At 41.4% G+C, this 12618-nt stretch overlaps 1 protein-coding gene across 4 annotated transcripts in view; it reads right to left on the bottom strand.

Moving 5' to 3' along the window:
- Positions 1–938: 938 nt before the first annotated feature.
- LOC143004950 (myocyte-specific enhancer factor 2A-like) overlaps positions 939–12618 on the bottom strand; it is a 30072-nt gene continuing 18392 nt past the window's right edge. For all 4 annotated transcript variants that reach the window (XM_076156139.1, XM_076156142.1, XM_076156141.1 and 1 more), the window contains exons 4-10: positions 10628–10762; positions 10075–10318; positions 9720–9773; positions 6822–7003; positions 2902–3028; positions 2486–2579; positions 939–2336 (exon numbers count right to left, since the gene is read on the bottom strand). In XM_076156139.1, coding sequence (XP_076012254.1) covers positions 2006–2336; positions 2486–2579; positions 2902–3028; positions 6822–7003; positions 9720–9773; positions 10075–10318; positions 10628–10762 — 1167 coding nt within the window. In that variant the 3' untranslated portion in view covers positions 939–2005. The remainder of the gene's footprint in view (positions 2337–2485; positions 2580–2901; positions 3029–6821; positions 7004–9719; positions 9774–10074; positions 10319–10627; positions 10763–12618) is intronic.

Here is a 12618-nt window from a genome sequence, read left to right as displayed (position 1 = left end):
TCCTACGTTACATACTGTATATATAACGTGTTTTAAGAATATTGAAGGTAAATGAAGATGAGCTCAATATTGAAAACAACCCGGGTGATTCTTTTATATTAAATACATTTTATAAATCATCTGTCAATCATGTCAGATAAAATAATTCAAATTAATTTTGGGTTCAGATAAAATGAATCAATATATTAACAAGAAACCAATTAACATACAGTTTGATTCATATTGGTTGGAATGCATAATAAAACGTAATTCAAAAGCGTTTAAAAGTGGTAGCAGATGTGTTTTGTTGAAATAGATCTAAACTGGTGTGACTTCTGCACAGGCCTACATTATGGTAAACTGGTCATTTTGACAGGCAATTTAGTAGACAGATGGCCCTGAAATGAAACAAACAACTGATTCAAAACAACATGCTTAGAACCCCCAAAACTGTTTGGAATAGAACCTCTGCAGCCAGTTGCCTCTCAAACCTTTCTGCAGGTCTTAGCCGTGTAATCAACCTTTGTGTTTCAGTAGATTGTTCTTTCAACCGACATACTCATGCACATACATTGATAGGACAAAACTGCCAGTGGTGTGTTCACGGATATATTTCAATCAAACACTTCAGCAACATTATATGTACATTATCATTTTATAAACAACATATCAAACTCCAAACATGTAAAACATCCTAATCCTGTAAATATTAATAAATATGAACTGGGGTGTAGATTACTGCTTTGTTTCTGTTATTCTGGCTGCTTCTTTTAGCATTATGATCAAATGCCTTATTTTTCCTTTGTCACAAGTTTTAAATAACATCATTTAAGGGTTTCATAAATCAATGTGTAACACTTTTCAACCGCCTAAGCACAGATGCACATCAAAGGAAGTTGCAAAACTCATCAACAGTGTATGCACATCCTGTGTCAGATGACCTTTCTTCCTATGTAAGGTGTGTGTTTCTCTGTGGTTGATATACAACACAGATTTTACACTCTGGGATTTAAACGGTATATCTAATATCATCTGTTTTTATCTGTTCAGCAAGATTTAGCTCTGACAAAGCCATGTGACACAAATTAGAAAAACTTAAATACTTAATTGCTTTGGTTTGTCATCTCTTTGTAAAAGCATAAGAATTACCTCCATGTTTAGTTCACTAAAGGTGTTTTCTATCTTCTCTTATAGAGAGCACAGCATGGCAAACATGTCAAGTGCAATGCCTGTCAAGTCATCCACAAAAATATACTTTTGTATATTTGTATATGTATATAGATCTGGTGATGGTGAGTTCACCCAGGCAGATACAACAAGAAGGATAACAACATACACTAAAAGTGATATATATTAAAGTCAATATATACAAAATAATAAAGAAGTATTTTGTTAGAACACAGAAGTGTTCATGGCTTTCAGTTTTTTAAAACCATTATCTAAGATATCATCCTTCTCTGTGCACAATATAAAAAAGCACAAACAACATTTAAAAACCCCAGCATACGGCTTTGGCTGCTATAAATAAGTGTTTTTCAATGATGGGGCGATGCTGAGAGAGTATTGCTTCCAGGTTGGACTCATTCAATGATTCAAACCCTGAGAAGATTTGCAATGATTTGGGCGACATCTAGTGGGAGACATCAGTATCGCTTCACTGCTTTACCACCCGAGTCAAGCCACAAGACTGTCAAACAATACAAACTATTTGTGTCTGTACTATGACAGGATAAATATGAAAGTGCCAGATTGTATTGCAAATGGAACCTCGTTATCAGACTGTGATGCTATGAAATGATGGGGGACATAATTCAAAGAACCACTGAAGAGATGTGAAAGTTGGTGATGATCATTTCTGACAGGTCAGACATCAAATAAAGTCAATCCTTCTAATAAAAACCCACAAAAAAAAGATAGCAAAACAAAAACAAAACAATATGAAGAAAAATCAATGAAACCCATATTTCATTTGCATAACAGTGTCCGTCCTGTGTTTGCCCTGGAGGTGTGTCATCATGTGCACGTCCTATGTCACCCAGTTATCTGTTCGCATTCGTTTGACTGTTGGACTCGCTCCACCCTCTGACCGATTTACAACCCCTACAAGAGGCGAGTGGAAGTCCGGCCGCTGTTGTTCTTCCCGGTCGCTCCCTCCCTCCTGGGAGCTGCAGGAGGAGCTGACGCTGTCAGCAGGAGACCTCCCCAGCTCTGCCCTGATGGATGAAGAATGAAGAGGCGGTGGAGGAGGCTGTGTCATGTAACCTGATTGGCTGAGGCGATTGCGAGGTGGGGATATGGGCTCTGCTTTGATGTTTATATTGTGGTTGGTGTTGATTGAAAGGTTGGAGTTCCCTGACCTGTAGACAGAAGGACAAAGAAGGAGGACAGTGATTTGTCCTCTCCTTCATATACTTTTACACATATATACTGAATAAAGTGAAAATAATCTACACTAATCACACTCTTCCTGTCCTCCTTAGTGTTCCAGGCTTTGCACTGTACTTACCCCAATGAACCCAACTGGTGCTGTTGCCACGTTGCCATGGAGCTCAGAGCAGGGGAGCTGAAGCCGGACAGCTCGGGACTGTTCATGGAGTAATCTGATGAGGACAGAGAGGACAAGTGACATGAGAACTGAGCAATGTTCGATTGAATTATTAATTTGCAACATGTCACAGACATGTTTTTGGCACTGGCTGGAGAGTTGTGACTGCCCTCTACTGGACTGTTATGGAGTGAAGTATCAGTGTCCTCTCCATAAAATACAATATAAATCAATAACTGCTGGCTTGCATTTCAGGTAATTGCAATAGTAAATGTTTTTATTGCATCTTAATTAAGCAAGATTTGTTTCTAGCCAATTAGAGCAAATTTTTTGGTCATGACAACAATATGATACAAGTATTAATAAGGTTGAGGTACCGTTGTTGTAAGCAGAGGTGATGCCAGCATAGACCAGACTCTGATGAGGCAGACTGGGCGTAGTGATGGAAACCACCGGGGTGGATAGAGGCTGGCTGGACGGATTGCTGCTCAGCCTCTGGTTACTCTGAACAGAAATAATGGAAGCAGAGTCACTAGGATTATCCACAATCATTTATCTTGAAAAGTCAAAACCTCTCTTACGTTAGCTACTTTCACATTACAGACCATAATGGTCCATTCTGCTTAGGTTTACAGTGGTACAGTACAGTTCAGATCCTTTAAATTTTGTCTCGATGGTTCTCATCTATTTGAAAGTTAAAGTGATCCACATGAACAGATAGAAGCCACTTGTAATGTCCATTTCCACCACACGGAGTCAGTATAGAGTCATGATCCATGTGAGACTATAGCAGGTAAAAACAGATCTGACATGAAGGAGAAATTCAACTTCAGACATTTACATTTTAGACTCTAACAGCTTCTGACATCATGATATGGTGACAGGGTGTGAAATCAAATAAAGCCATTTGTTGTGTCCACCTTCCTCAGGCGGCCTCGTCTGTCTGTGCTTAAATTGGAGATTTTCTGCATTTGCTAGAAAGCCTTTCTCTTCAAAAGAGGTGAAAGCCTGGGGAGGTTAAATTGGACGAGTATGGTTCAAAGCTGCAAACCATCACTGCACACTGGCACACATCCAGCTGGCAAAAAGTTCATGTATGAAGTAAAGAAACCTTCCATCAAAACCACAAAACCACTAAGAATCTGTACACTTTCATAAGATTGATGATTTGTAACGGTGGAAATCTTATCCTAGAATCAAACTTTAATCAGGCCTGAAGCTATAAACAGAGAACTAATTCACCCGTCTGTCCCTTAACAAGCTCAGTAATCAAGCAACCGCTGAATACCGGCAGGCCAGTCTTTCTGTATCAGTCAACATCTCAAATGAAGTTAGAAACCAAACTGGTTGAAGTAATTCTAATTGAAAAGGGCGAGCTCTGTTTAAGTCGACGCATCTCGAAACAGTAATTGGAACTTCTGAGCCGTACATCTCTGGGTTGTTGGCGTTCCATACTGATGGTGTCAGCAGTGACATCACCTCCGGATGAGGTAATGCTGCGCTGCTGGACACACACACACACACACACACACACACACAAACACACACACACACACACACACACACACATTATTGGCTTACCTTTATCATAACCATAACCGATACACATCCAAACCAAAAGCTGAGCCTAACCTTCAGCCAGCCTGACTAAGCTGCAGCGAGCCTCCCGTTCTGCTCGCTGTGGGTGTGTCTCAGCTTCCATGAGCAACACTTACTGACAAGCAGTGACGGCAATTACTGAGAAAATGGTGACAAATAATGATGTGGACAATGAAATAAGACAGGGCTGCTCGGTTGCGTACATGTAAATGAACAGCAAACACACACAAACCCACACACACGCACACAGGGGAGGAAATGAGAGGCCGTTTCAATACGCTCCGACTCAGGAGCTGCAGTGTGACGTCAACCACTTTTACTGAAGTAGGTGTGAAGCACAAACAATTCTGTGACGTCTTCTCACTCGCTCTAATAAACCTGCAGCTGGTTTAAACATGAGAGCAACAGTAGTGGACTCATGTGTGTTGTTTTGGTGTATATGCTGGACACACACAGGGAAACAGCACGCCCCCCTGCTAAGGACTCACAAAGATGGCCGGGGTCAACAAACTTAACCCTAAACTGAAACAAAGTCTCTACATGTACTGTGATGTCATTTACCACAAAGAGCGGCTGACACACACCGCATGAACGAGGCCTGAACAAGATCATCACAACACACACTGTCCCTAAGATGAAAGAAAAACATGGTGACATTATATTAAGACTGGTATCATTTCTGTCCATTTCGACAGTGAGAAAATTAAGTTGTTTTTCTGTTTGGTTGAATGGATCCATTGCCAGCCATTTCGACAGCTGTTTCAGGGTGGTTGGTGGGAAACACTCGGACCTCACAATGGTGTGTAATTACTGCAATACCATGTCAACAACTGCTTGTTTATTCGCAAAAACCTAACAAAGCTTAACATAATGCTCATCTGACCAGCTCGGTCTGTTATTCTCTAAATAAGTCCAGATATTGCGAGTCTGTTTTTTCTTTGGTCTATGAAGCAGTACCATCGCTGTACAACAAAGATTCTGTTGAAATTCCATTTACTGATGGATCGTTACAACATGTAAAAAGAAAAAGAAAGAAATTCTCTGGATCTCAGCCAAAAGAGAAATGAAGCCATCTGGTCATCACAAACCAGATAAAGACAAAAAGCAAATCTCTCTTTCCTTTGTTTGGTGAATGTCAGAGTGTGTTTGAGCAGAGTGTGGGAGGGAAGGGCCACAGGAACAGAGAGAAGAGCAAATCAATAAATCCAACAACTCTGTAGGCACGTCGCTGCTGCAGCCCGAAGAAAGAGAACAGGCTCAGAGAACTATGGAGACCCTCAACAGACGGGGGAGCCACTTCAACAAAACCATGGATATGCATCTAATCACCTCAATACTAACAGAGATCCTTTTTTTGAGTCTTTCTTCCTGCTATAATTTCAGATGTCAGTGGAATGTAACTGGATACATTTGTGGGTTGACAGTGTTTCGTCTGAGTCTGACTTTTGTTTCCACAGAGAACGCTGTCCATGTCTGCATCATCAATTGTCTGTGAGAACATTAAGACTTGGTGCTCTGTGATACTTACACAGCTGAAACTTGCTGCAGCGTTCATAAAGAAGAGGATTTGTCCTTACGATCCCCTTGTGTGCACCATTTTCCAGCCAACGTGGATGAGTTGGCAGCCATTTGAAATACCATCAGTCTATTTCTACGTGCAGCCTCTTCTCATAAACAAGAGGAATCTTGTACCTTTTGTTGAAATCCACTATTTCACGGTATTAAAATGCAATCGGACTGACAAAGCTTATAGCAAAATGATAGCTGCAGGTGTCTGTGTGAAGAAGCAGTGATTTCACCCTGTAGCTTGAACACTTTGCACACCAAACACAGAACTACTAACAGCTGGTGGCGCTGGTTCCAAACTCTACATTCTTCATTCTGCAGTCGCTAAGGTCAATAAACTCACCCATGCCACACTGCACTACATAATACACCAAAAGCTCTAGGGAGCTGAGAACTGACATGATTCAAGAGGAGATACAAAACACCTGCTGTGACAAAACAGACTGGAGAGGGTTTGATTAGTTTAAAGTGAGTTAAATGTCATACCTGATAACTATTAAGCCAAACCTAATAGCAAAATATACGGCAGATAAGCAAACAAGTGCAAGACAATTAGAGGATTAGAGGTCATTATTGTCTAATTTTCAGTCCAGTCCAGGCTAAACCTTTGGTCCTAAAAATACCGCTAGTCCCTTTCTTAAGCCCACCAAACATCTGGTCCAGATGGTGTCAAGCCAACAGAAAAACTTGCTGACCAGCACTGCGGTATTTTGCCTCATGTATTAAAATGCTCTGGTCCAACATCCTCCAGGCATGGAAAACATCATGTATTGTTCCAATTTCTAAAAAACCTCAGAACCAGGCAGTGAAAGGCTGAGGGCCTGGAGCTCAAACCTCTAACAGGACGCATCAGGGTCGCACCAGTGCAGCTCAGCAAGTCCAAACCCTCCAAAGTCTGGCTTTAATGTAATCATTTCTTCATTATATCTACATTTATAAGATGACATTAGGTATAACAAGCATCACACCACCTGTTATATATTAAGTATTATTAAGAACTCATTTATAAGACACCAGCCTCAAAAATACAGAGAGAAGACTGAACCAAAGGGAGAAGATTCCTCATCTTCACATGGTTGAACTTTGATGGGACTTTTCGTTCCAAGTACAACAATCACCCACACACACTTACCAGTGTTTGCATCATTCCTTTGGATGGGGGGATTACCACGCGGAGGTCACTCTTGCGGCTGGTGGAGGCCATGCTGCTCCCAGGAGGAAGAAGAGGAGGAGGAGGAGGAGGAGGAGGAGGAGATTTGGATGGCATGATCTTCCCCAGGCTGCTTCCACCAGGCGAGCCTACAAATCCGTTCACTGAACACACAAATAGAGGAATAAAAGAACCTTTAAGGAGCAACGACAAGGAAATGAGAGGAGTGAGAAATGCAAATAGTCACAAATATAAGTATTTTATAAAATACTGCATATTTATGAATCCCTATTACTCTCAGTGTCAGTTTGGATGTTTGACTGAGTCATACATGAGTATACAATGTTCTTGTGAGTGTTAGACTCACAGACACAATTTACTGCAGCCACTGTGGAGCCATAATTATGTTGTCCTGAATGTGTTGGGTGTTTTTGTTTGTGTGTGTGCGTGCGGGTGCATTCATGAGTGAGATAAATGGTTGACTGTTTACTTTGATTTCTCTCTCTTTCTCTCTTTTGAGGTCAAATGTGTTTGTAAGCATAGAATTCAAAGCAGTTCTTATGTCCCTAAGAGGTTTTTTTTATTATTGTGGTAAACAATAGTTTAAGGAAAGATCTGGAGGATGATGTGAAACTAATAAAAACCTGCTGGAACAAGAACATTGTGGGACTTTGAAGTTTAACTCCAGTCCAGCCCAAGAAAACACAGTGGACATGTGCAGCACTGATTTAGTGTCGCTCACATCTGAGTGTTCCAAATTAGTCTAGATTCCTTATCTGAACTTTCAATTCAAAAGAAATCAAAAGCATAATTCCGGGCTGTGTTGAGCCAGGCACCTGACCTTTCTCTCCCTACTTTCTTTTAATTTTAGTGGGGGGTTCGCTGCCCTCTGACCTCCCTGTAGAGGTAAGATCAATTTCACTTACCAAGCAGCATGGAGATCTACAGCCCACAAGATGTTTTGTCCATTGATCAATATATTTCACCTTTTATTACCATGCAGCCACAGACATCCCAACATCAGATCTAAAACTAAACTATAACAGATCTGACATCTTATTACCTTTTAAATAACCTAAATGTACTCTATGTTCATGGGTAGTCAACATCTTTTTGACAGACAAGCACAGATACTTAATAACCAGTGACAATGAGTGAGAAATGAATCACTATGATTGTTTCAAATGATTTGGTGCATTTTGTGTTGGGCTCACACTTCCCTGTTTGTTACAGCGCTGCTCTGTATATTGTACTGTATCTGTACATACCACATACCTATGTGATTTCTTTCCGCGTTCTTGAACACCTTTCTTTCTTCACTGGGTCAGTACTTTTCGTGCCCTTTTATTTGTCTTCATTATGGTTGTTTACAATATGCAGCCAGCTGGCAGATAGGAATCTTATTCAGTCTGATGTCCTATATATGCATCAAGTATCTATATGCATCAAGGGTCTAGGGATCTATCTTAACTTTGAACAGCGAGTGCTATGATACACTTAAGACCATTGGACATTCTGTTTTGATGTGTATTTGATTTAAAAGGGCAGCTGCATATAATAAGATTCAATAAGAAACATGTTCAGTGTTTCAATACAAGAATAAAACATGCATATTGATTTTTCATTTTAAGAATTTTTCTTTTTTTCCACAACATTGAGTCTGATTAACAAAATAAAGGGACTCATGTCCCCAAACTACAGTCACTGCAGACAGTATGGTGCCTTTGAACGTGTGTGTGTGTCCGTGTGCATGTGTGTATGCATGTGCAATGTTTGGATTTTCGTATTTCTCTGGTGAGGTGAAATGTTTTTATCAGCATAAAAATCAAAGCAGTTCTTGAAATCTCGTCTTTTGTAATTGTGGCAGACAATAGTTTAATGAACGAGCGAGACTAGGTGGAACTAATAAAACTCTGCTGGAGCAAGAACAGAATTGAATCATAAAGCTCCAGCCCAGCACACTGTCCAAGCATCTCTTTTATCCTTCTGTCATGACAATATCAAGGACTATCCAAAGGCCTGAAACTGCCACGCTATGTCCAATAGGAAGCTCCCTTTACAGCCTCCCTGATGTTTATAATTTTTAATACAAAGTACAGTACCTTGTACATAGCAGTACATGTTGCTGACCCAGAGAACAGGAGCAGTGGGATTTCTGTCCCATGTGACTTCCATAAAACAAACGTGTCCACCACCAGGCTGAGAATGTAGAATGTGCAGCCATACATAATATAAAGATAATAATAAATAATTGATCTTTTCTCGCTCTGATTACTATATAATAATAGTGTTTATATAAGACATGCTGTTCTGGGAGGAAGAGCATGAAGGTTAAGGAAGTGCAGTCTGCAAGCACAACAGCATGGAGAGAGGAGAGAGGACGGAGAAAAATTGCCTCTGAGGAACATCTGTAAGGACATAAACGCCTCCTTTGACCTGGAATTCAAGTTTTGATATGAGGCAGTGACTCTTATCTGTGAGGACACAAGGTAACTCAGCTTTGCTTTAGCTGAAACAACTAGTACCTCAATTCATCAACCTACAGAAGTGCCTGTTATCTATCAAACAGATCTTGCAGGGCAGTGGGTGTGTGTGCACGTGCGTGTGCGTATGCGTGTGTGTGAACTCTGTAAACAGTTAACAGAAATATTAGGTTAGGTGCATCTGATGGATTTATTCACTCAAATTTGAAAACGGCTGAACAAACTGCGCGCAAAAGTGCAGTGCAATCCCACATTAATAGATGTTGATTATATAGAAAAATCCAGCAACACTTGCAAAATTATAGTTGTATAAAATGATGAACTGATTCATTTATCAAAGTTTCAACGTGTATATAGACATACTGTGTGAGTGTGTGTCACTGACAAAGCGACATACCAACTGATACAGATCCATTCTGTAGGGCCACATCAGCAACGCCCTGCAGGCCACCTAGGGACATACACATACACATACAGACACAGAGAGAGAGAGAGAGAGAGAGAGAGAGAGAGAGAGAGAGAGAGAGAGAGAGAGAGAGAGAGAGAGAGAGAGAGAGAGAGAGAGAGAGAGAGAGAGAGAGAGAGAGAGAGAGAGAGAGAGAGCTTATTAGGTAACTTTTTTGTCACAATGTTACATTCTGTCAAACATTTACCGTCATATTTCCTAATTTTCCAAAACAAACATTTTAGAATTCCATGACTTATAGTGAATGCAGCTATTTATAAACACACAAACACACCCACACACAGACCTATGTTTCCAGTGCTGGGGGGTCTTTGTGGAGAGTTAATGTTCCTGTGGAGGTGTGTGTGGGGGGATGACAAGATCCCACTGTCAGCAAGAGCTGCTGTGGCTGCACCTAAAGCCTGGACGGTCGGACCTCCTCCTCCCCCTCCTCCTCCACCTCCTCCTCCTCCTCCTCCTCCTGCAGCGGGGCTATAGGCCATGCTGCTTGGGGTCATGTGCATGAAATTCTGCTGTGGCAGACCTGTGGACTGGAGGCAGTGACAGAGCAGCGTGGATGTGAGCTCGTTAAAAAGCAGCAGGGAGTTGTACCAGCTTTAAGTGCAGCTGGCATGTGTTGAACAGTTGAAGGCTGTGAAAAGCTCTCATGAAGCCGCTCAGTTCTCAGTAGTGCACTGGGTGGCCCCCCCCTGACTGAAATGTGTGAAACCGCATCAATGTAAAGCGTTAACAAGTTGATCAAAACCACACAGTGCAGCTGTCTTTTTTCTGGGTATTAAAGGAATGAGAACTGAGAACAAATAGAGCTCTCCACAACAACATCATGCACAACAACTTACAATTTTATGATTCCTCATCATGTGGTCAAACTCCTCATTAATCTTCTTGTATTTCTCCTCAGTATTGGGGGTGAGGACGTAGGAGGGATCATGGTCGGGGCTGTCGCAGCCTCTGTGCTCCTTCTTGTTCAGGGCCTGAGGGTGAGACAAGCACAGGGCACAGATAACAAAACACATTTAATGGATCAAGTATAGGCTGTAGTTTTGTTGGACACTGAGAGAGAGAGAGAGAGAGAGAGAGAGAGAGAGAGAGAGAGAGAGAGAGAGAGAGAGAGAGAGAGAGAGAGAGAGAGAGAGAGAGAGAGAGAGAGAGAGAGAGAGAGAGAGAGAGAGAGAGAGAGAGAGAGAGAGATTGTTATGTTCTCCAATACTCCACTCTGGCTTGAAATAGGATCACTGGTTTATCATACATTGGAACTGAAAGTTGTAAGATAAAAATAGTCTAAAACGTCAACCATAGAGGATGTTAATGGTGCGAGATGCTGGTCAATCCTGAGGCCACAGTGGCTTCGATAAAGGACTGTTTACTACTTCATTTCAACATGAATCATGATATGCACATCAAATGTTTAGGAAATGTCCATGCTAATCCATATCTCTGGAGCTTTGGCAGTGATCTTACTGTACAAATCAAATCAAATCAACCATCATGTGAGTCCGTACGATGACATCATGTCTCTGGTGTCTAAACCCTGTGCCCTGCCCTTCATTACATCAAGACGTAGCGTGAACAGGACAGACTGACAGACCGTCACGCCAGCCAGCTGACTGCCTGTCCACCACATGTGCTCTGCATTCCCAGACGCTGGTGCTTATTAGAAAGCTCTTACCACACACTGGTGACTCTTTTTCTCAGCCAAATGCCAGTGCTGTAACATGACACCTTAAAGGAGACATCTTATGCTTTTATTATCATTTAGAAGCATGTATAGTATATTTCAGTAAGGAATGTGTGTTGCATCTCACCTCATTCTCATTTAATTGTCACACTCGTTTTCTTATCATTTGGGGGATATGTTTCTTTCCAAGGTAAATAGAGAATGTCTCCTCTGGTAGCTACTAAAAATCCTTTTATAACAGGGAAACGACACAGCATGAAGTGGGGTTAAGATACATTTGGTGATCCAAGAAACGATTGTGGATCTATTGTAAGCACTGTTTACATTATAAAGGCAGAATGCAGGATACATAATATCTGCTTGTGCATTGCACTGGTCCAACACGAGCGAAGGCAAAGCCCCTGCTATAGTAACATAAAATGGTATCATATATCTGTTTTATCACAACAGGCTGACCACAGGGAGGTAATATGTTCTGTAGGGATATCACATAAAAGTGTACTAACACAGGAATGAGTCTGTGTAAACAAGGAGCACCGTAGTGCTGTTTAAATATTCATCTCTGCTTTCAAGCGGCACGATTTACGTCCGTCGTAGCCCGCGGTTGTGAAAATAAATTTGGGCACTGAGCCCTGAGTCAACAAAACGGCTGTTTGATTTGGTTCAAATGACGCCGCTGATGTTAAGTCTGCCCCAACCGTCAACTCTATACAGCAGAGAACGGATGCAGGATTGACTGCGAAATGCACGTGCTCCGGAATCTTTTGGAGACAAAGACAAGATAGAATCCTATGATATTCAGGCTGTATCATCATCATCATTATGATTGAAGAGAAATGAGCCAAACTATAGCAGATGGGAGTTTGTAAGGCTGCCGGCTCTTTGTTCAGCATCAGGAGTTTGTTACTCTGCAATCAGGTTCTGAGTCAGGTATGAACTCTGTGTGACCTACAGACTTCAAGCAAAAGCCCAAACCCTTGTTCCTTGTTCTTCAGGTAGCTTTAGAGTTCATGCTGATATACAGTATGAGGGTCCCAGCATAAACAGTGGCATGGAGGCCCTTTAGTACTTAGCCAGTGTGAGGATGTCAAAGGATGTAAACAGAAGAGATCAGAGGAAAAAGGTGCAGCATCTTTCTCTATCTGCAGTGCT

This window comes from Genypterus blacodes, unplaced genomic scaffold (assembly GCF_046128005.1).
Source record: "Genypterus blacodes isolate CSIRO-AG114 ecotype Tasmania unplaced genomic scaffold, CSIRO-AGI_Gbla_v1 ptg000067l_1, whole genome shotgun sequence".
Lineage (NCBI taxonomy): Eukaryota > Metazoa > Chordata > Actinopteri > Ophidiiformes > Ophidiidae > Genypterus > Genypterus blacodes.
Note: the sequence above shows the minus strand (reverse complement) of the source record. Positions and strands in the feature narration are given on the sequence as shown.